Source organism: Falco rusticolus, chromosome Z (assembly GCF_015220075.1).
Source record: "Falco rusticolus isolate bFalRus1 chromosome Z, bFalRus1.pri, whole genome shotgun sequence".
NCBI classification, from domain to species: Eukaryota; Metazoa; Chordata; class Aves; order Falconiformes; family Falconidae; genus Falco; species Falco rusticolus.
In genome coordinates, this window is record NC_051210.1 from 2003556 (window position 1) to 2028582 (window position 25027).

Consider the following 25027-nt stretch of genomic DNA (forward strand, 5'->3'; position numbering starts at 1 on the left):
CACTGTTTCATGACGCTTATCATAAAAAATGTCTCCCTTACATTGAGTCTGAATCTATCCTCTGTTAGTATAAAACCTTTATCCCTTGTCCTGTTGCAACAGGTGGTGCTAAAAAGTCTCTCTTTCTAATAAATCCCCTTTAAGTATTGAAAGGCTGCTGCCGTTTCAGGCTACTTTAGCACCTGCATCATTTGGTAGCATCATCATTTCACTTCTCTTAGTCTAGAGCTTGGAGCAAAGACCAAGTGCAAGAAAAGACTACTTTCCCTGACATCTCTTCTGACAGAGCTCTGTTGGAACTTACTTATTGCTCTTTGAAAATGACACTGTTCAGGCTGAGAGTTTAAGGATGACTTACGGCAAAGCTTTAGCAAGTGTGTGTGCCCAAAGTTATATTCTCCCCTTCCTTCCCACAACATCTATACCTTGGCCAAATGTCACGGTATTCTTGGTTTCTCATGTCTCTTTTGCATGAGAAAAAAGAGAGCAAAGAAAGCAAAATAGCTTTAAGAGCTAATATGGGAAAACAGTATTTTCTTCATGTCATAGTAACTGAGAAGAGGTAGCAATTTCTTCAAAGCCAAAATTTTGAAAAACAAAGAACTCATCCTGAGGCAAACACACATCTAAAGCAGTCATTTCAAAACAACGGAGATTTGTCACAGCTTAAAACTCCTGTTTTCAGATACTTTCACTGGAGGCAGCTGTTGAGCGGCCCCACCATACGTGGCGCTTACCTCTGCCTACAATCACTTCTCATGCTTGCATACAACCTAGTTGTTGCTGAACTAGTATTGCCAGCAGCTGCTAAGAAATGTTATTTACTTTGCTGCTGAAGTAGCACTGTTGAGCAACTATGCAGCTAGTATGCCATGAATATCCTATAAATGTTGTATTAAGTACAAAATAAAAACATCCCTAACTAGGAAGTATCCATCAACAACTTGCACTTAGGACAGAATGAAGAACTGCTGCATAAAAAGTAATTTTAAAGTTTGAACAAATGACAAACAGTAAGAGGCCTATTTGTCTGAAACCCTTCAATGATAAAATGCTGTGAACAGGACTGGCATCTGCAATACAGTGCGTTCATGTCAACAGTTTTAGGATTCTCCATGGGTTGTTTCACTGGTATTCCTAGCCACAGCTAAATGTAAGAGATTACTAAGAATTAATCTGGTAACTGGAACAGGTTGGGATGAACTGCAATGTGTGAATATCATACAAACACCATTATTTATAATACAGTCTTATAAATATGAAAGCCTAGAATATAATTGCTTAATATAAAAAGTTATCAGATGACTCTCTGCATATTTTGAACATGTATACACCTGACAGTCAAAACTCAAGACTCTTTAGGAATTTCCCTCCCCCCAGTCTAGGAATGGCACCTTTGAAATCCAGAAATGGGTTGCTTTGATGCTATGTTTGGAGCAGTATTCACATTTAAAGTTACAGAAATAGATATTGCCTCTCCCCAGATCTCCTCCTCAGTTTAAGGCTGCTATGCATGCACAGTATGGTCATCATCATACAGCTCTGTACCCCTCTGAACCTGCCTGGTTTACAGCCAGGGGTATTTATTTGGCCTAAACTGGAAAAATCTAGTTTTCCTGGCTCCAGATTAGAAAACAGTTTTGGATGAGTACTTCCAATGGTGATTTAGACATGCATCTATATGTGAGATAATACAAAGCTAATAACTCATAATCACTTTCTTTCTAAATGCAGGGTAATCTGGATCTATGAAACAAGTTTTTCAAACAAGAATAACAACAGTTATATACCTTTTACTCTATTTTACTGCCAGTCTAGCTACTTCTCATCACACATAGTTTCAGAACAGTAAGCATTGCTGACAATTCTCTCAAACACAGAAGGTCCGGTGGAAACATACGTGTCAGGCAGTATACTAGATTACTAAAAATTTGCAAAATTATAGAATAAATGCTAAGGGCAAGCATTACTAAAGGTAATCTAATATTTATTAATATAAAGTATAATCTAATTTAGGTGTTTAACTTTCAGAATGCTGGAACCTGCTACTTCCTTATCTGCAGACTCCTAAGAACCTAACTCTTCACTTAGCTGATTTAAAAACCTTGTATCAAAATCCTTGTGTAACAGCAGCAGACCCTTTAGAATCCTTTTCCCACAATACTGGAAAAAGTTGGGGAATGATTAACCTGGGATGTAGAGGTCAAAGTGAATAGATATGATACTTTACACAGAGCAGTCCAGGTTCTTCAATCCCACATCTGTGCCTTCCAAGCAGCTAGCCAGACATCACTACAATTCACCAAAAGGGTTGTCGATCATTGGAACAGGCTGCCAGGGAAGTGGTGGAGTCACCATCCCTGGAGGTTTGAAATACCTCTTTGTATTTGAAATAGTATTTGAAATATCAAATATCAAATTTGAATTTGATCATCTGAAATATCAAAACTTGAAATATCACAATTTGAAATATCAAAAGGTATTTGAAATACCTTCGAAATAGCCCTGTAGATGTGATACTCGGGGACCTGGTTTACTGGCAGACTTGGTGGCATTGTGGGGTTAATGGTTGGAGTCAATGATCTTAAAGGTCCTTTTCAACTTAAATAATTCTATGATTCTATGAATCATGGTCCCCTGCCCTTATTAGTACCTTAAAAATAAAAACATTGATAGATCATTTGAGGAATTAAATGTTTAGGCAATAAACGCTGAATGTAACTGCTGCTAGAAGTCATATTTTTATTATATGAGTGCAGCTATCACAAAATGACAGTGATACTTCAGACAGCAAAAACTGAAAATACTTTCATAACATATCCCACACTCACAATATTCTTCATTCCTGTAATAGTGGTGTTATTGCTATCGCTAGATTTAACTTTTTTATGTTTCTACCTTAGATCAATCAAGCGATAAATTAAAAAACTTTTCAAGTGCATGGTGTAAAGAAAGCTCTCCTGAAACTCAGATATACAACAGACACCCTTTCAAGAGTTACATCAGGAGTGTCAGTACTGACTTGACATTAATAAATACAATGTCATCTGGAGTTAGTTACATTATGATCACTAATATTGTACATGATGTTCTGTTTGCAGGAGGAGGGCTGTCCACTAAAAGACAGGCTATCCAACATGTGAGAAGAGACTTGATGACACTTTCCTATCTTTTCTTGCCAGAAGTTCTTCCATGCTTTGCTGTTTGGTAGTGGGGCGTATGGGACACTCTCCAGTCGCTACTGTACGAACAGGATGCTGAAGGCCATCGCGACACAGCAGACAGCCACGTAGGGGCTCTTCCGTTCACCTGAAAGGAACGAAAAAACCCAAACTAAACAAAAATTCAGGCATGACTAAACAGATGTAGACTGCTCCTAGCCTAACATGATAATTATCCCTTTGCACATGCAAATTAATATTTAACATTTTTAGCTGGAGAAATGCTATTATGACCACAGTTGTGTATGGATGAAGAACAGGCAAGAGAGTGGGAAAACTAAGATGCAGGATAGAATATATATTGCTAAATAAAGAAGAGCTGGAGCTGTTTGCTTTAAGCAAAGGTCAATGCAAGGGCTTCTATCTTATTATAAACCATCTTTTCTGAGATGCTATTTCCAGGAAAACATTTGGGGGGGTGTGGGTGTGTGTGTGGAGAAGAATCTACTGCTGCTACCTCTCAGCATCAAGAAGAATCAGGAGGCAGGTATTGGAAAGCCGACCAAGACACCAAATCTTCTACTGGTCTAATTCCAGTTCTGGCTAAGGTCTATCACTGCTCAGAAGCTGTTCTGTGTCAGCTGAGGTGTACCACAGCGCTGTCTGGCCATGACAGCTGCTATATGCAGCATGAATCTTCTACGCATGGTATCATGCAGGAGCCAGCTAACTGGGAGGGGGAGATCACAGCAGCCCAGACACGGCCAGATGTTTGCCTTTTTTCTCTGCTAGAGAGACATAACATTGTTAGCACGTGGAGAGGGTCTGGTCCACAGATTTTCAGGTTAGTGACAAAAATGGTCAACACATTACAGAAACTGCACAGACACCTCTATTTCTGACTCCTTCGAATTAGTGTTACAGTTTTCCAGGGCAGACCATGGGTGAAAGTTACATTACTCCAGTAACAGACTTACAATTGGTGGCAAAGGCAATCAAAAAAGATTTATTCCCACCCATTTGGCCCACAACAAAATGTTACAGAGGTCTCTTGCTCACCAAATAAACTAAAAAAAAAAAAAGAATCTTAGGTAGTGAACTGTAACACAATCAAGGGAGTATTAGTAATGTTACTCAGACTGCTATCTATTCACATGGGCACTTCTCCCATCTAATTAGCCACGCTTTTTTACTCTTCTGCTTAAGCATTCCTCTTCATGAATCCACTGACTTCTCCCTGGAGAGCAGAGTCCCATGCACTGGATCGTACTTCATGCCTACAAAACTGTCAGGAAGTGTTAACACAGCAATGCCTCTTTAAAGTGAGAAGATTCCTGGTTTTATGCATTCAGAAGCATAAAGACAGAGCTGGAGCTGTTTGCTTTACACAAAGTTCAATTTCCTTTTGCTGTGTGAGGTCTCTTGTCTTACTAGAAACCACCTTTTCTGAGATGTTCGTTTTCAGAGAAACATTAAAGAAAAAACCTGCCAAGGCTCCCAAGTTTATCATTAAGGTGCAATCCTCAGAAAAGAAGCTGTCTCCTAACAGCAGGACCTTCAAATACAGGAGGAACAAACTTTTCCACAGCAAAAGAAAAATAAAACACTTGTGACACCTGCCATAAGTGGGAGTGCCTGCCACAGTGACATTACAAGATGTTGTCATGATCTGGCATATATTTAATTAAACTTCAAATAACTGAATGAATTAATGCCTGCAGTTTCACATCTGTTTAAAGTAAATTTTTGAGGAAGTCCACCTCCTACAGTTTAGAGAATTACAATTTTCATATGGGTTATACTTTCCTGCTCTTCGTTTTCTTGAAAGAGAAATCACCATGTGGCAGGATTAAACATAATTTTGCACAACTCTCTAAATATGTAACGACTTGCTGGTTATTAAAATCTTATGCACACGTGAAAAGGTTGTTTAAACATACTGGGCAAGTTAAATGTAAAGGAAGTCAGTAGGCATTTTCATTTATAAAAGCCTACACTTTCTACATGCCTTTTTGATTAACACAATGATAGGAACGATCTTCAAAGTCCATTTCCCATCCAGAGGATATGGTACCGTTATGTAAGGAAATGTAAAGCAAGGAACATTAAGATGCTACCTCCTCACCTGCTACTCTAAAACAAAGTCAAACTGGACCACTCAATGCTAAGTTGAAAACAAATTAAGTGCTTTACATGAAAAATAGAAAACAAAGCAGTTCAGTATGGGGCACAAGAGTGCATGCATTACCTTGGATGTAGCAAATGCAAACATGTCAATATGTTAAATGTGATTGGAAAGGAAGACTATATTCCAGGTGAACCGTAGTTCTTAACTTCATCAAGTTGACAGGGACCTCATAAAAACTCATGTACTCTCTTAAATAGTTTTTAAAATTATTTGCTGTGCACAGCTAACAGAAAAAATATGCCTGCACTTAAATAACTAAAAAGAAGATGGCAAGCCAAGGTGTTTTCTTCAACCTTGAACAAAGTTTGGTGCAGCTGAATTTTTAAATTTGTTTTTGCTAGTATAGCTCAAAATTAATTTCTAACAATGGCCACCTTGCCAGTCTCTTTCAATTGCAATATTAAAATTGGTTCTGCTATGTCTATGATCTAAACAGGGCAGTATCTGCAATCATTTTAACAACAGATCTTCACAAAAAAACTGGGTTTTGCGTAAATGCTTTTTGACATACTGAATAATGTATGTCACCTCCCCTTCAAACCTGAGAAGGCAGAAAAGGGAACCATGCATCTTTCCTTTAGGTTCAATGACAAGTAGGAAGATCTACAATTACAAGTTCAAAGTTTCTGCTCAGCATTAACAATGCAATTTGAAGAATAGTTTTGATGACAAATTTGTAATTTTTAAAAAACCTTGGATATATGTTAATGTTAAGACCGAACTTCTGTTGCATATTGCCATTCCCTTCTCAAATTCAGATTCAGAATAAGGATTAAAATAAATATAAACATGAATGTTAAGGGGAAATGTCTAAAATCAGATAGACCTCATCAGCCTGCATATAGATGCCACTTGACACCAGCAGCCTTGCATAATTCAAAAGCGCACAGAAGCTTAACTACAGAAAGGAGAGAAAAAAAGACATTTGTGATTAAACAGAACCTTCCTGCAATATGAATTCCATGTTTTATTACTATAAGGTAAATATCTGGCTTTTGTCAGTAGTTCATTAGAATTTCAAATACATAGCAGTTTACACGGGATCATTGATTTCTTTGTATGCTAATAAGAAGTATGCCATGTATGCCCTTGATTATTTCACATACTAAAAATTGCAGAGCACGTACAGGAATTTACATTAGAAAATGCAGGCTTCCATGATGCTAGGTAAGATAGTCATGTGGCCTGCTACCTCCACTATATTTCATGGAAGTAAAACCTGCATTTTTTAAGATGATACACGAGTACGGGCTTCATTGCTACAAGGAAACATTATCCTCATAAATAATGCATACTCTAGAATAAGCACTGGTGTTAAAAGATTTCAAACAAAAAAATAATTACCAATCCTGGCGCATTTCCAGAAAATTCCCAATAATCTGTAGAGATAAAATAAATTCATTAAGCTCTTGGTTTAATGAAATACTTTAAGTCAACTAATTTTCTTTCTTCTGTGTTGAATGAATCCTAATTAACTGTAGTTTGTCAGCTTGACACTCTTCTCAACATCACAAAACACCAGATACCTGCATAGAGGGTTACAGGCGATGAAGTATACAAGTGGTAAAGTTCTTTCTGAGTCTAGCAAGGGTTTTTTGCATACAAAAAAAACAAAGATGCTTTTATTCAGTCTCTGTTTCAAGTGTAAAGATTTCATCAGAATCTACATTCTACTTTAAGGTACCCCAGACAGAAAATTATGTAAAGAAAAAAACAGAACTAGAAGAATACTGGAGTAGGAAATACCAACAGGCCTCCATGTCATTGTATATGGGAAAGTCTTTATGTTAAGGTTTTGAAGCCAGTTCTCCAGCGGGTGTGAGAGATGATATACCTGAGTACCTTAAATTTAATGCTTTGTAGCCTACCTTGTATTTCCCTTGGCAATAGTAAATAAAAAAATGCCTTTTCTAGCAGAACACATTCATAAGTGTAATCTAATATAGAATACCTTTGTTGAAATACGTAACAAAACAGTTCTTCAGGTTTGTTTTCACTCTTTTACCAAGGTTTACTTTGCTCACGTCTCTCTAATGCTGCTTGCCCAGGGCATTAATTCTCACAAGTGGATCAACAAAGGAGAAAAGCAGGATTCAACTATCCAAAGCACATCCGAAGATATGTACAAGCATGTATGCCACAAATTTGTAATTTCTCTGTGTAACTAAAATAATCTCATACCAACTGCTCAAGAGGAGCAAGAGAAGAGTCCGCTTTAGAATCTGTGGAAGAAGAGGGGAGGAATACTGAAGCATCCTGAACTAGAAGCCAGACTTCAGCCTTTCACATGTTGGTCAAAACTGTGTTGAAAGCTTGTCTACAGGAAGGTTTCCTTCATAGCATGACCAGTTGCAATGCAGTAAAACCACCTGGATTCAACTATACTGTCTATTTATAGATTTATGGACTAAAACCCCCATAATTATTTTTCCTCCTTATCCCGATAAGTTTATCAGCAGTAACTTCAGCGTACATAATTTGTGGGGTTGTATCTACTACCTGCTGTGATGGCAGTTCTTCAAGTGCTTTCCCACAGTGCTCTGAACCCGTACCCACAATGATTTGATTATCTATCTTCCCTTGTCTTGGGCTCTGGCAATTGCCTTCTTTTTTTCCTGTTTAAATGCAGGCAGGTAGTTTTGGGCCACTTGCTCCTGCACACTTCGTCAACACACTCTGTACTTTTAAAAAAAGAATTTCTGAGCTACTTCATATTTTATGGCCTCTTTTATGGCCTTAGTTTACTTCAGCATTTCTCCCTCTTCCCATTTATCAGCCTCCCCTTTATTTCTGAAATAAAGGTCTGGTGTCAGGCAGGTGAGAACCAAGTATTCCAAGGGGCAACAAGTGACTAAGGTCTTCAAAGTCAAAGTGAAATGCTTTTTGATGGGCGCTACTCTTGCTAACCAATTTATTGTGAACAGCAATCAAGCGTTTTCATTTTTAGAGGGGTTTTTTTTTCATTTGTGCTTTAAATCATTTTACCTCAAGCCAAAAGTATTTCTGTATAGTCAAAGCTATTTTTTTCTGCTTTTATATAGCTCCACAAGCAGAAGTAATAAACCCTGCATGAAGACCATGGCTAAGAGGTCATACAGTAAAGTAACCTGCAGACATCTGTGTAGTTTTTGAAGATGCGTGCAGACAAAAAGGCATGCATGTGTAAATCTTAAAGAACAAAATACACATCCCCATAGTGCTGTGTAGATGGCACACAAGACTCTCAAAACTGTAGTTACCCTCTGCAAAATTTTTACAGATTGCATGCTGCAAAACCAACACAAAAACTTCCACAGCCCAGCCTCATGTTGCATCTCTCAAATACTTGCCCAGAACCTCAAAGAAATAAAACATTAGTGTCCTGTTCATATGCATATTAGAAGAATCTTATCTGGGAAAAACAGTATTAACTCCTTCAGGCAGTCTACAAATCTGTTGAAATTGCCTCACAATCTCAGCAAGGGAATATTTCTTTGCCTTCTCAGGGTTTTCTGACCATGTGTAAAGTTATGATTAAGTATTGTACATTGTCCCTCGCCCTAAAAAAAACCCTTGGTGAAAATATGGATTTTCCTTTATGATGTGGGTGGTACAGCAGAGTTAGAATGTGGGTTTCATCAGCTACCCTTACCGCAGTTAACAATTTATGACCTTAAAGTCAGCACTGACATGACGACTGACAAGCCTTCCAAAAGATGACAACAGTACTTTTTTAGAGGCTTGTGCTGCTATTGGAACAGCTCAGTACATCTGTTTGTCCACATAGTTTTCTGCTGAGCAAAAGCAAATTGAAACCTGGACCTTCTAAACAGCTACAGTCACAGCCTCTGAATGAACTGGGGAGCTCACATTGAAAGAAAAGCCTGTGCTGGCCTTCTGCTTTGCTGAATTTTTCTATTACTGTTCCTCTCAGGTCCACAACATGCACCTCTTGAAGTCCAAACCTGTTTGACTATCACAGAAACAATGCTGCCTTGAATGAATCTGCTCCAAAATAACCCCTCCTGCATGAAAATGAAGCAACTACCTGAAGTCATTTCACTGTTTCTTATTCTCCCTTTCATGCTCATCTTCATCTCTGTTTCGACGCAAGTGAAGTCTGTCAGTCTGGCTTGCATACCTGCTCTTTTCTGGCAGCCACAAGACAAATGTGCATGAGCTGCTGCATATTTCCTGGCTTTCAGTGTTAATGTTAAAAGCAGCGATTATGAAAGTGGTGTTGGTTATCTGGAGAACAAAAAACCCTCAGAAATGAAGCCCAGTAAGAGAAGAAAGGGTTAGTGGGGCTTTAGACTTTGGCTGCTAGACTGGGAGTGCTGCGAAATGCAGCTGCCATGTGTTTACCAGGACAACTCTGCTGGCACCGCAGGAGGGAGTGTGAGAGATACCCCACTGCAATGCTTATGGCAAGTCAAAGGAGATCTCCACTGCATATAAGCTAACACATCTTTCTGGTTGGCAGGGAGGAGAGAATTATGTTGTGGTACACATTCTCCTCTAAGCATGAGACAGTAAATCTCCACTTGCTTTCCCAACCTTAAACACTTTTGCTTCAGGACAAAGCACATGGAAACACTCAAGACACGTCAGGGAAAATGAAGGTTTAAAATTCTGTTTGGCTTGGTACGAAAAGACACATTTTGGCAGCCGAGTCGAGGGGATGAAATACAGTGTTATGAGGATTGGTGACATCACTTTGCAACACAGTCTCTCAACCAACAGAAACATGTTTCTTTACTTACTATCAACAGACCTAAATCTTCAACAAAGTTACCACTCAGTCAGAAATACAGTGAGCAACTATCAACATTTCTCCTTTCTGTCACTTCAATATTTTATTGCTATTTCTTATGCTATTAATTTGGAGCAGGGATAATGAGGTAAGATCATCTCTGTGGTAAAATGAAATATCACTAGTATTTTATTTTATCCAGTACGTCTAGACATTTCCATTTGAGCATGGAATATGTTAGCAAAGAGGGACAGGGGTTTAACAGCATATGAGCTCCACGTAAACATCTACCATTCAGGAAACAAATTTCATTGCTTCCAGGCCAACGTTTTATTCTCCAGTACAAAGTAGTCTACATACATATATATATAAAACAAAAATAAAATAGTATGTCCAACATATATATAAATACAAACCTACAGATCAAACACCCCAACTCCTCCACTGTGTCAGCACCCTTTGAAAATGTTTTATGAAGAGAGTTCTATTGTATTCCAGAGAGATTTGCCTCAAGAATAAACAGAGTAGCTCCAGATTAAAGGAAATACTCCTTGCCAAGAACAGCACTAAAATTTTAATCAGTAAAATAAATATTCTTACTTCTTACTGTGTATACCTCATTGACTATTGTGTTATCTCCAACTAGCAGACACCCAAATTCCCCCTGCCCCACCACCAGTCCTTCATGAAGTCATCCTTTCTTTCAATCCTTACTTTTATCAAAAGAAATCTCTCATGTCAGTGACAATCTCATGTCCTCATATGAAAGGACAGAAGCATTTTCACGTTAGAACTCCAAATTCTAAAAAAAATTTTTAAAAAAATTTTAAATTTAAAAGCTAGCATACTCTGGCTAGCTTACACCGCTGCAAGAAAACTTGTGTGATAAAACAGCAATTCCAGAGGTTAATTTCAACAAAGGCTTTCAGAAGACAAAACACTCAGGGTTCTTGGTGACAAGAGTCTACTTAAAACTTGACACTTTTTCTGAAATCAAATGCAGAAGTGACAGAAGATACTTAGGGAAAAAAACATTTTCTTTAACAACAAATGATCTAATGGAAAAAGCGGCCAAGTCAAAACACCCAGCGCCCAAAAGCCTGTCTGTTTTTTCCACCTAGAACATTACCAGCTAGAATTACCTCCTACTTCTATAAATATTATCTATCTCCTTTGTATTCACTTTAGGTAACAGTATTACTGTAATACTGTGGATGGCCTCAGTGGTTTCTAGGTCAAAACTGCCCAATCATTACTTTAAGACCACAGCAATTAAATCACAGTTCTGCATACTGTTGATTGCACCCAACATCCCATCACATTCTTTATAGCACAAAGAAAACTGGTAAGCCACTAACAGCATGAGTAAGGCATAGATTTGTCTCTGTTGGTGTTCCCATTTCCCTTCACCCCAAAAATTGTGCTGCCAAGCAGGGTAGAGAAGAACTGTTTTGCCACAGTATCGGCCCCACAACATTAAGCACATTCCATGAGAATGGGGAACACAAAGGAGAAAAAACACTCATCACCTAGGAACATGTGCTTCATGAACAGAAGTCAGATGAAGTTGGAGTGACTAAAGGACAAAAATATAGGTTAGGTTTTGTGGAAGCTTTCAAAAATTCTTCCTTCATCTTAGGGAATACAAAACAATGACTTCAAGAGACCATAGAAAAAGATAGTGTTGCTGACCTTAATATCCATTTTTTTAGTTACAGATTATTGCTAGCGCTGTTTCAAACCTGAACCTCCAAAATGCTGATCTTGAAAACAAAGAGCTAGCTTCTGCAGTTCATGTTTTCTTACCTATCCTAAGAACCAAAAATAAATCATTACAGCAATAGCAGCATGTAGGAATTTTTTTCTTTCTGTCAGTCATTTCTGTACCTTTAATAAGTATCTAACAAGAAAGTTATAAATCCAGAAAATCACTAATAAAGCAGTATTAGCTGGCTTAGGTAACAAATTCTCACTATACAATTGCAAAATAAGTGCTTGCAAATACCTTAGTGCATTCTATTGTAAGGTACAAAATGAAGTTTTTTATCTCTAAAGAAGAGAGAAATATTTAAAAGCAGGATTTGTATTATCACTAGAGGATACTAAAATGTTGCAGTTAAAACCAAACAGCTTGCGTATTTATAAAATGATCAGATTACATACCCTGTCTTATTTTTGTCCAGTAAGCTGGGAACCAAGGATCTGATATAGGCGCAGGTACATATGAGCAGCAAGATTACAGTCAGCAGGCTCTGAAAGTTGAAGATGGCAGACTATGGAAGAAAATTAGAAAAGAAAAATTACATCTTCACAGTACAAAACTTCCCCTCACTGCATAAGCTGGTGAAAACAGGTGATCCTGTAGACAATACCCACTAAAACCAAAATAAACCTACAATGCTAGAAACTCTTTTTAACAGCCTCTTGCACACAGTGATGGAAGAACAAAGTTTTCCTTTCTCAATCCATCCTGAGAAGGGTAAAGAAACAGCAGGCAAAATGGTAACCTTACCGTTTTGCTCCCAGGGACCTGTTCCAAAGCCAGTTTGTGGAAACCCATTAGCAGCAGGCTAAGAGTTACAGAAAACAGATGTTCTGTCCTGGCCAAGAACACGTGTAAGTGCAGTCTGCATCCAAAGAGTATGGTGGTGGTGGTGGTGAAAGTGGAGGTGAAGAGTATTTGACAAGTAAACCAGTGGCAGCCAAGGCAGCGAATCACAAGAAATATGTAGGAGGATTGTTAATATACTGTTTTATGAAGACTACACCAAAAAATTCCACAATTTGTAGAAATACATACAATTAAGCCCACCTGAACTACAGAAAAGATAACTGATTCATTTTATCTTCAAATCACCTTTAGATTTTAAATTTAAAACATCCTCACTGTTTTAAACTTACGTACTTATTAAGTGCTCATTTTATGGAAAATGCTGGAAGAATGGGGGAATTGCATTAGGATGGAGAAGTGCTATTGTTTGATAGTAAAACTGATCTGCCTACTGGCAGTAAGAAAAAAACAGTTCCTGAGAAACTGCTGCATGATCTGGCTATTTGCTAAAGTTTAAAGTATCACTAATATGCAGGAAGTGCATCTCACAAACATTTTTTTTAGCTAAAGTCTGAGTCCTGTGTGGCCAACATCTTTAATCATTAACTTAAAAGCAACCATCATTGCTTATGTGAAGCAATCTTTTCCAGAAGTATAAACATTATAGGGGGAGAGAAGGTACTCATGTAAAGACTGCTGTAACTCCATAACCAAGTGCCAAACCTGGCAGAAGGATGGCTGATGCTGATTTCTAGTGAGTGCCACATCACCATTCCAATGAATGATGCACTAGCAGCATGGTTGGTTTTTTTTCCCCAATAGATGCACCGGAATTTTTAGTGGAAATATTTCCCTACTAGTCATTGTGATTTTAGCTTCTAACAATTAGTCCCAAATCTGAGACTTAAGATTCTTCTTACAATGTGAAAGTAATTCAGCTGCATGAAGCACGATGCTGCAGTTTTATTGGTTTGTGGTTTTTTCTGTTGTTGTTTGGTTGTTTTTTTAACTTAGCATGTCTCAACTGACATTTTGGTCAACAGGGCCAGGTAGTATATCAGGCAATTGCTTACTTCAAACAGCCTTATCTTCTCTGCTCAGCTACCCTCTTTTGCAAATCCTACTCGGTCTGAACTCCAAAAAAATGGCAAAGCAAATATAGTAAATTAACTTTTATTTCTGGAGTTCTGATCAATTTTTGTCTGAATATCCCATATTATTTTTGTACTGCTTAACCCAGAAAGCTGTATCTAATTAAATGTAAATATTTAGCACTTATGAAGGGATATTACATTGCAGTTTCCTTCTTCAAGAACACGATGGGATTTAAGAGCACATCACAGCTCCCATTTCCATAGCCTGGGGCACATCCCTGTTGATCTATGTACACTTTCCTACTATGTCAAAAAATTCTAATGTTTTGAAGCTCCGATAAGCAATTTCCCTAGATAGTTAAAGAGACATAAAAGAAAGTCAGTATCTCAGTTCAGTATTGCACTAACAGTAAATTAAGAGAGAAAACCAAGAAGCTCTAGTAGGAACAAAGCCACTGGAACATCCACAGCCTTTCTGATACTGGGATCTAAAACCTAGTGACAAAAAAGAATAACCTTAGCTTACACAGAAGTCTCCATCAATCACAGGAAGCAATACTAGAACATGTGTATAACTGCCAGCCTGAATACATGCATTAGACAGGGCTAGATACACAAACCAATGTAAATGTCTAAGTTAACGGGGTCCAACAGGCGGCCCATGGGTGTGGAGCTACCCATGAGGAAGGAACAGCACAGAGAGGCTCAAGGAGCCTCTGCAGGCTGTAGGAGAGTTTTCAGCATCCCGGAGGGCATGTCCTCAAAGGCAGGACCAGCCACTGGCGTGGGTGCGCTACTGCTCCCTGCTGCCTGAAGCTGGAGCCCTCTTGCATCAGCCATCCCGCAGGAGCAAAAATTCCCAAGCCAGTTCCCTCGTTCCTCACGCCCTTTCTGTAACAACAGTCTGAGAGACAAAAAAAGGGACAGGGTGAAAATGTGATTAGGGTGCAGAGAGAAGGTAAATAGTGGAGGAAGCTGAAGAGCAAATGGCAACTACACACAACAACTGACATGCAGGCAGGTTTCTGCGGTGAGTGCGAACATGGAGAGGGGATGTTACACAGCTCAAGTACAGCGGTGATACAACACCGAAAGCCAGCCCTCAAGTTCTAAAGGTGAGGCTACCTGCTTTTCTGCTGATCCACAGCATTAGCTAAATCATGTTTAGTGTTCTAGCTTAGCTAGCAGAGTCATCATTTCTGTTGTACCATGTTGTAAATAACGACAGATTATTCACAAAGGACAAAACACTGCCCATCATTATTGGTAGACCCTTGCCTTTGTACTAGGCATAAGGTTTTGCCAACTTCAGAATCCAGGGAATTCTCAATTCTCCTGCAGAGGCAACTCTTACGACCTACGAGAGGCAGCATCTCCTGGCTCCTGCACGTCTAGGAACGTGATGGGGCCAGACCCAGGAGTGGCTGCCTCTCAGCAAAGCCAGATACTCCCTATCAACTGATTATTTTGATCAGTCCTCTGGGACAGACAGCTGCTCTCAACATCTCACAGTGCAGTGCCTGCCAGAGCTTGGTTCCCATGAATTCCTGCAAGCTTTCTCCTGCAGCTGCTTCCCAAGGAGCTGGCGGTATCGGGTACTTCAACATATGAAAATGGCAGAAGGGCACACTTGCTTCCTCTTAAGCAGGGATTGTAAATGTATACTCATGAAATGTGTTATTAGTCAATCAATAGGGGCAGTATATAATTGTCCTTTGTTGGGCTCTTCATGTGTTTCTCCAGATACGCAGCGTAGGACGTCACTGTAATTACAGACGCCCTTCCACCGAAATGTGCTCTGAATTATACATTTATCCATACAGTGACTTTAAAAGAACAGACGTGCATATTTTAAAATTTGTTTACAATTCTGAACTGGAAATGAAAGTTTATTTCTGAAGTAGATGGCTTCACATTTCACATCTGAAGTAATTCTTAGGACCCAGCTGAATTTACAGAAAAGGGTGATTTACATCCGGCTGCTCCACCTGATGTAATTAAAGGTTGCTGTAAGAGTCATACATTACTCAAAATCCTTTCAAAAAATAGTGCATTCACATACCAAGCTATTTGGAAAATGTAATGTAGGTGGATTGCAGTTAATTTGATTCAACTGCATTCCTCTGATCCAAATGTAGTTGGAATTCTTCAAACATGTTGACTGGCTTAATGTAGATCCTACGATCCTCATTCCCATTATAAAGAAATTTCAGCAGATTGAGAACATGATGCTATCTCTCAGACTGTGTCCACACACTGGTGGAAAGATAACTAACTTCCCAGACTCAAACTGCAAAGGCAGAAAAGATCACCACTGGTATTATATTCTTGGTTTAGACAGTACAAGCTATGGCTGACATTCTACATCTGTGTCTGGCACATTTCTGACTTGGTGGAAATACCTCAATAGTTACATTCTCTGTTACTTCAGTAATTACACTTTTCCCCCTCCTCCCTCTCTTGTGTGCTGTCTCCAGGTAGTTGTGGAGCACTATCAAATCACCTGCAGCGTTAATGAGGTATTATATTCAGCTGAACGTGCAAGAGCAAGTTTTTTCATAAGTCTTTAGAAATTTAAGACCATGGATGTTAGCTTTGAGAGCTACATGCCCAAAGGCTCTTTTAAATCGTTCAAAAAATCAGCCCTTAAAAAAAACCCCCTCAATATTATTTCCCTGATCATATCATATCATATCTTACTAAAAGTAATTCCATGTAATACGCCATAGGAATAAAGAATGAATACTCTTGGAAGTTTTCATGTGTTGAGATTAGCAGTGGTGGCATGCATTATAAATACTCATGTGAATATATGGTAGTTAGAAGACAAACTACAGCTAGGGACATTTGAATGTGTTCCCATCTGAGCCCACATCTCAACAGCATAGCTGTCAGTAGAGAGATACTGGGGCAAACAGAGAGTTATAAGGAAAGAAATGGTCTCCAGTTGCCTATGGAGGATGCTATCGGTCACTCTGCTGCAACACAGGAGCAGGGGATGTTGTGACAGCTACTTTTACTGGAGTTTCTAGTTCATTTCTGGAGGGAGGAAAGGAGGAGTTTGCAGATGGAGTAAAAAGAAATTCATGGAACAGTATACGGTAATAAGATTTCAATATAATAAAGTATAATATACTTCAGTTCATTTAGAGTATGTATGTATGTAACTGAAAAATGGAATCACAATGGGCTGTAACGTTTGCACAGCCCCTCTCAACCTGCTCACGACAACGTTGTCACTCCTGCAATTTAGGCAACATTAAATTTACTACAGCTGGGGAGAAGAAAAAAAAAGAAAAAGAGGCAACTCAGAGTTCTGGTTATCAACAACTCTTGCACTTTGTATGAGTATTTAATTCCATGTGCTGAAAGGAAGGGCACACTCAGATGACTGCCTAAATTTTTAGTGCTCACTAGTAAATGCGTATTCAACCTCAGCAGACACAGCTGTAATAGATGCAAGAATCCTAAACTATGTCTACAGTGAAAACAACAGCCATAGCCAAGACTTCCTGTATGTGCCTCGGCACTTTTTATTCACTCCATCACTCCTACATTCTCTGATTCAGATACTGTTTTGTTCCATGTCTTTGCAGGCAACACCACAGAATTACGAACCACTTAATGATGCAACCCTTGGGTAGCACTGTAATAAATTACATCTTAACTTCTGATGCGACTGTACGTGTCATGGAAGGACCCACTGAATTTCCCCTTGTGTCATACATTTACTTTCACTCAAAATACACCATGTATCATGGTTCTATAAAAGCTCTCCCAATTTATCTCAACAGACTGAACACTGAAACCAAAGATTTATCTTCCCTAGACTTCTAGTATTTACAAAATGATTACTCCATCTCTGATTGCAGTGCAGCCATGATTTCATCTGTGCATACTATAAAAAGAAAGGCCACTGTAGTGCCAGCAAGCTGTTAAACTTTGCCCCACAGTTACTATTACAATAATCAATTTCTGTGGGCAAACCCAGACAAATTATTGGAATATCCTAAAGAAATGATAACTTCATTTGTGCAATATGCAGTGGAATATACAGTCTTTCTAGAACAGTTTTCTTTTTTCCTCCTCAATATTATACAATTGATGGATGATTATGTTCTGTGGAACCAAAGAAACAAATACTGATACCCGACTGTTTAGCTGCAATTGTCATATTAACATGTGAGCAAGACCTTACACTGTAGTTAAAGTGTGGTTAAGCAAGAGCTGATAAAAATGAAAAAGCCTACATTAAAACAGTAACGTAGGCTTCAAATCTCATCACAGAAAACTGAAATAAATCAATGAAAGAGGTCCTTAAAAAACTGAAAGAGGAAATCAATGAAATTTTAATGAAGAGGTCCTTAAAATACTGAAAGAGAAAATGCTTAGTATCACAGGTTTCCACTAGGTATTGCAATTCTTATTTCCCCAGTCTCAATCTAATTTTTAGGAGTATAATATTGAAAAAAAAAAAAAAAGGAAATAAAACATGTAGCACTACTCCCCATCTGAAGATCAAAGAAATTGCTAGAACTTAATTAAAACATGTACATAATTATATTATTTTCAACCTATTCAGAAATAATTTGTTTTCCCACTGCTGCCAAATGCCATCTGATAAAAATGAATGAAAATAAGAATTTGTAAAAGAGGCATGCTAATTAGTACTGTAAAAAAAATACAAAACTTGCAAATCAGTTATGTTTGAAGTGATTATTGGCAAAACTACTCTGAAGAACTAAGCAAGAGGTGTTTAGACATAACTGGTTTGTGCTTTGTAAGTATCCAAATACCATCGAGGTAGCAGTTACTAGTTGTTCCAACATGAATAGGGTTTTTTACTTTGAGTTTACTGGACATTCACCCCGGTACTTACTTTCCGAAGAATTTAAGCACGGTATGTAATGCTCATTCACACTTCTGCCTAAAATATTCAAAGTTCTGTCTAAAATATATATTTTTGCACTGATAAAATTTAGGCTAAGGCTTTATTACAGTAATAGGGAGTCTTTCCTGCAGACATTTCTTGAAGTATACTGCCCAAATTAAATGGGAAGTATAGTACATAGGAATGAATGTATGCTTCCTGTCACCTGAAGACTAATACATCTGTTTAAAAGTAACCTATCTCTCTAAACAATTAGACAATGAATTAACACATGGAAGCAGTTATCTTCTCCTACAAAAGCTTTTGACTTCAACAGATTTAGGTTTTTTTACTGCAATTCAAATCTACAGACCAACAATGAAATGATACCTCAAGCTGACAACGCTGAAATTCCATGCTCACTTAATTCCTCCTTCTTTGCCCCAATACCTAGAGAAGTTTCAAAATTGAGCTTTTGGTGTGAGCAGCTAGCAAGTGCAGCACTTCACCAAAAAATCTTACAATAAAAAACTAAATTGAAGTTACAGTATCAAGCTTTTTTATCAGGGCTATTGTAACACATATGTGTATATGTCCATATATTTACTAAACATAGACTTGTTAGATGTAGCAGTAAATGCTTAAGATACCTTTTCCTCCCCACCTTCTTTGCAGATTATATAGCTTGCAATTTTTTTGTCTGCTGTCTTCCCCCATTAGATAACAGAAACAATTTCTATAACCCTTTTATTAGGATGTTGAAGCTAAGCATGTTCTCTAGAGTAACATGAGACTAAATAGTTTCTAGAACTATGAATGGAGAGGTGATACCCAGCCATTACCACAGAGCTCTCCAAAAGGACATAAGTCTTGACCTGCAGCTCTTCTACCTCTCCTGCCCTAAAAATGTGTACATTGGAAATTTCTAGAGTGCAGTTGAGCAGGAGAAAAATTATCTGTGTAAAGAAAAAGGCATCTTTGGCCACGATGAGTAAGTTCTGGTTTCTCTTGCTGTTCATTGAAGAAGTATGCCTAATTATAAACTTGTACCATTCCTGTGTTTTTGGTAACTGATCAGCGTATTTCTGTCAAATCATTTAACTCTCCCTTCTGGAACAGTATGGAACTTGCGTACCATACTGTTTAGTTTCTTTACCTCATATTTACTAGAGAATCATAAGAAACAGAAAAACTGTGTGTGTGAATGGAAGATGTAAGTCATTCTAACATGCCAGCACATTTTCAGTCAGGTGACAACCCCACTCAAATAAAAGCTGGACAGAAAAAGCGTGAGTTTGTAGCAGAAGGTGCTACAGTAATTTGAACATAGAAGGAAGTCAAAGTTCTCAGAAAGTAAGATACTGAAATATTTTTGCTTGGTTGTATTGAATACTTTGACATTTGCAATTCAGCTAACATTCTATCTGCTGGTATCTGAGGAATTTACCAAAATAATGTTATAGGAAAAGTTTTACTGTCATACCAAACTCACAAGCAAGAATCAAAAACTAACTACAGATAGGGCCCATAGCACAACAGGAAAAAACCACACGCATTCTATTTCTCTGAATGTCTCTTATTGCCACAGAAAGCCTGTGCAATTCAAAGCTGAACTGCATTCCTGAACATCCTTACAGAATGCCTGAAAAGTTGCTGCATGCATTCAAGAGATGGTATGTTCCTTCTGTTCTAAAGGCTGCACAAAAAGCTTATCTTTTAATTTACCAATTAATTTACTAAGGATTTAAGTATACTGTTTATATACTTCTTTTTTTGACCATTAATAGTACAACCATCTCCTTAAAACATGAAAAATAAATACTTGTCTATCAGGAAAAAACATACGTAGTTAGTCAAGAAATAATGAAAAGCTCTACTAAGTCCCTGATGTCCCATGGCACCCAACAGGCCTACAGCCCCTCTGTAGGTCTCTTTGGCAGAGTTCAGGTGTGTGGCTTGGATTCTAAGCATCTGTAAGACAGGTATAATTTTCAGCAAGATGCCAGCAGTTTCCACTTCTCTCCCTGGTCACAAAATCAAAAATGAGAATTTTTGGTGAGTTTGAACACCAAGCTCTGTGCATCAGCAGAAAAACTTACTCAACACTGTAGCTATTACAGCGGATGCACATGGTGTCTAATGCTGCAGCCAATGAAAAAAACGTATTGTGACATAGATTATTTTATGGTAACTTCCTTTTTTGTTCAACTTAAAGTGTTTGGATCGTGAGTGGAAAATCTACGGTGTAATTCATCTACAATTAGTCTGCCCATTATTAACTTCAAAAAGGCTGCAGAAAAATGTGATCCCCACTTTTCATGCTATTACTAAATAAAATGAAGATATTTAATAGTAGACAGAATGCCAAAGATGTTTAATAAGGACTGCTCGGCATTTAGCAAAGAAACAGTTTCTCACAACTGGTGTCATTCCTGGACTGTTTAGGTATGTGGTAAAAGTAGAAAAAGCAGATTCATTGCACCCTAATCTTTCCAAATCTTTACAATGGCAGAAGAAATAATTTCTTCTGTTCTATAACCACAGAAGCAAACTATTGATGATATATGTTGATGATATATTTTCATATCATCTTGTAAACTGGAAGAGAAGTACCTATACTGAATGCTTCATATAGTAATTACGACATGCCTACTCCACAGTAGCATTACAAATGCAGTGACAGATGGCATGAGATTTATTAAGCACCAATACCAGTGTAGTGAACAACATACTTCATCGTCCCTTCCTAACCACGGTGCATCTCCTGTTTCTCCCTTCCTCTCGCCTTTCCAATTATCTGACAAGCTTGTTATTCTGATAGGAGTACACAGACAGCAGATTCTTCTTGCTTTCTCCTCAATTAGCAGGTTTTGCTCCTACTGCTAGGGGCATGCCAGAGCAGCCGCGGGAATCAAACAGTATCCAGTGCAGGGACGCGAGTCAGTTGTTGCACAACTGGTGACAAAGGAGGTCCTAACACCTTCTTGCATTACAGCTTTGGCGCAAGACTAAAATCTTCAGATTTCCAGTAAAATCAGATTAGCAAGGTAGCACAGGCTTTATCAGATGAAAAATTTGCTACCGCAGCTGTAACTCCCTGAAATTCCAATTGCTTCTTGTTCAAAAAATTCAGTGGCTGATGGCATTATAATACTGACATGCAAACGTTGTTCACCATTACTCTAAAATAAATTCACAATACAAAGACACCTTAAGACTCTTAAGTTGAACTAGATGTTTATAATCCTATTTACCTTTAAGCCATGGTAAAAATCTATTAGCAATTTTGAATTAGGATTGATTCCTCCTTGTAACTTTGAATAAGCCAAACACAACTTTGTACTTGAAGACTCCTGAAAGCTCTTTTGCAGAGCAGTGTCTCAGATTCTGGTATGTTTATATCCAAGAGCTTGGTTTGGATCAATATTTACTGATGAATGTTTTTACAATTGGTTATATGAGCAATTCCCCTTCCTTCTATAAACACTATGCTAAGACAGCAACAAAGATTAGTACAGAAATGTTTGTCCTCATGGAAAGTTCCCAAATCAATTTTTTGGCAGTAAAGTGGGGCTCAAGGTCAGTCCTAGCCAGAGGGTGACGGGAAAGAAGCCATCTTTGTCAAGTTTTCTGCAATTCTTTATTTTCTTAAACACCAAATTGCAATTACATACACAAAATATATCTACAAAGACGTTTTTTGTACCTGTACTGTTTGGCTCTAATACCACGTTTTTGCTACGAAGGAAAGCGAAGACCACCCTTCAACAGGTGAGAGGCTTATCATTAATTTTAACTACTTTAGGCTTCTTCCCCCTTTCTGCCCACCATGCCACATGGAAATTTTTCAACCCCACTAGGGAAAGTTTTGTTGAGTTTTCAGATACGTTTCGAATCAACAGCATCAACTGACACAAGGATTTATGAAAGCCAGTAAACAATATATAATCTGCCTCTAAATAAATTAAGCAGCTGTGTCATTAGACTGCATCCCTTCTGTTTCCAGTATTTTTTAAATCCATTGAGCATCTTCTACGTGCTTTCAAAGTTGTTTTAAATTAAAATAGTAATTTTTTTCTACCTACTGGCAGTGAACAGGAAAAAAACACAGGTTGCATTTTCACATGAAGGAAAAGATAGGTAGAAGACAACATATATGTATCTTCTGTTTGGCAGAAGCTGGCTGTCACCCAGCACAAGTTTTGACTTGCTTAATAAGGATATGGTAAGGAAGCCCAGGAGACAATGGCATGGAAAATTCCAAGGGGTAGAGTCCTTTGGAAATTACGCTTCAAAAAGCATGCTATTCACAGAGCTGCTGGTTTGCCACAGTTACAGCTCATTTTCTTTGGAGAAAGAACAAACTGGAGGTGTAGCTTTACTCTCTTCCATTTGACGATACACAGACAGAAGCTCTTTCCTATCTCACAGTCAAGTGTGAGCTCAAAAGAACGTGTCATTAACTACAGCTCATGACTGGTAATCTCACCAGACAACAGGTTTTTTTTCCTAAAGAACCACGACACCAGAGGTAGAATCATAGAGAATCCAAAGTCCTGGATATGCCATGAGGGCTACTGTCTTCCCTGCAGAATTCAAACACTGCAAGACTGAGGAATCTTATTTTCACCTCTTTTGACATCAAATCACAAGAAGAATCTCATTAAAAGGTTCTTACTTAAGGTTCCTTGAAGGACACGGGGTAGCCTCTAACAAGCAACATGGACAAATGGAGAAAAAATTCTCAAAAGACCTCGTATGCTTGCCATAATATTTTTGCTAGATATAAACAGTGTTATAGTGAAGTGCTAAACTGAGCAATATAGATGTCACATTGATCATCAAGATTTTCTTGCCTTTTTTCTACAATTTCAAATCCTTTTAAGTACTATGAAGAACAGCAAGGTGATGCTGTACTTCTACAGTATCTACCTTTCCAAGGCACTGATTAGAGGTGAGTTATTCACTTCCCTTTTGTCTCTTGTTTTCTGTAACCATGGTTTAGATCTTCTGAGATAATTTATGCCTCTTATCACGAAAATCCCTTTGTTCACTGCTTGAAGCCACAGATTAGAACAGGTTCATCTAGAAGATCTGCCAAGGAATGCTCAGGTGAGCAACTTCCAGCAATTTCCTGCTGGTGACAAGATCTGGAGCCTAGAAACATTTTTTGAACTGAACCGTAAGAAAGTTCACAAGATATTAATCTTTCAATGAATATGCAGGAAGTATAAAAAGATTCAGTGGTAGTTGTAAAATATACATCCCTGGTGATGGATAACCTGTCAATGGCAGGTTGGATGGGGCTTTGAGCAACCTGATCTAGTGGATGGTGTCCCTGGCTATGGCACGGGGGTTGGACTAGGTGATCTTTAAAGGTCCCTTTCAAGCCAAACCATTCTATGATTCTAAGAAAAAATCTGAAAATGCTAGTCTTAAAATAATTCTGTGTTGAAATAAAAGTTAAGTACAAATCTTTATTTATACAGGGAAAGCACCCCCCCTTAGCTATTTGTTTTTCTTTTAAATTTAAAAATCGTGTATCTGCATGGCTCAAATAAAGACCTTTAGCTTAGCTGAGAGAGACCATTTCAGAGTACAGCTTTAGCTCTAAACCACATACAAATCTTCCATTCGTATCCTCTGTACGTAAAATGAAAAAAAGGCAGAAACCATAGGAAGCAAACAGCAATGTCAGTATGCCTCTAGGTCAACTCCATATATATATCACTCATACTTTCTGTTAGCAAACAGGACTAGGCCTCTGAGGCTACTCCTAAGAACAAGAACAGCAGTCAATGTCAGGCCTTTGCCTGCTGCTCAAGAAGCAAGATGTCAAACATAGCCACGAAATCGGGGGAGACAGAAATCCTGAGAGACAGCGCACTGCCCCACGGAAAACCCAGGCTAGGCCGCATTAGACAGAAAACGTGTCAGGCTGGGGGTAGGAAAGGCAGCAAGGGGGTGCAGACATGCCCGGTTCAGGTCACTGCTAGGCCTGCTGCTAAGCAAGGCCGTACGGTGGAACTGGCCTGGGCTCGCTGCCCCGCGACAGCCGCGAATACCCTGAGGGCGTTCAAAGGCCCGCCCCAGATGGGATATGAAGGGCCCCTGGGGCGCCAGCGGGCCTGGGAAGCCTCGCTCGGCCAGACGCTGCCGGCCGGGGGGCACGGAAGCCGGCAGTGCCGGCGGGAGGGGGCCGGGGCCGGAGCGGAGCAGGCACCCCCCGCCCGCCCACCGCCCCGCGCTTACCATGGCGACCCGCTCGCGGACACATCACACTTCCGGCGGGCGGGGCAGGGCGGAAGCGCATTTACGGGGCGCCCCCTCCAGGGCATGGGCGGGGCCACCGTCGGGATTGGAGGTTGGCCATGTGAAGGGTCACGATTGGCAGCAATGGCCGAAAGGAGGCGGGACGAGAGGGAGAGGGT

At 38.9% G+C, this 25027-nt stretch overlaps 1 protein-coding gene across 2 annotated transcripts; it reads right to left on the reverse strand.

The window, feature by feature from the left end:
- Positions 1-2718: 2718 nt before the first annotated feature.
- TMEM167A (transmembrane protein 167A) lies at positions 2719-24907 on the reverse strand. 2 transcript variants are annotated; one of them, XM_037373846.1, is made up of 4 exons: positions 24849-24907; positions 12245-12354; positions 6694-6728; positions 2719-3309 (listed from the first exon to the last, which is right to left on the reverse strand). In XM_037373846.1, exons 1-4 carry the CDS (start codon positions 24849-24851, stop codon positions 3239-3241), a joined length of 219 nt encoding a protein of 72 aa, XP_037229743.1. In that variant the 5' UTR covers positions 24852-24907; the 3' UTR covers positions 2719-3238. The 2 variants fall into 2 exon arrangements, with proteins under 2 accessions (XP_037229743.1, XP_037229742.1); XM_037373845.1 differs by lacking the exon at positions 24849-24907 and adding an exon at positions 18987-19028.
- Between the last annotated feature and the right edge of the window lie 120 nt (positions 24908-25027).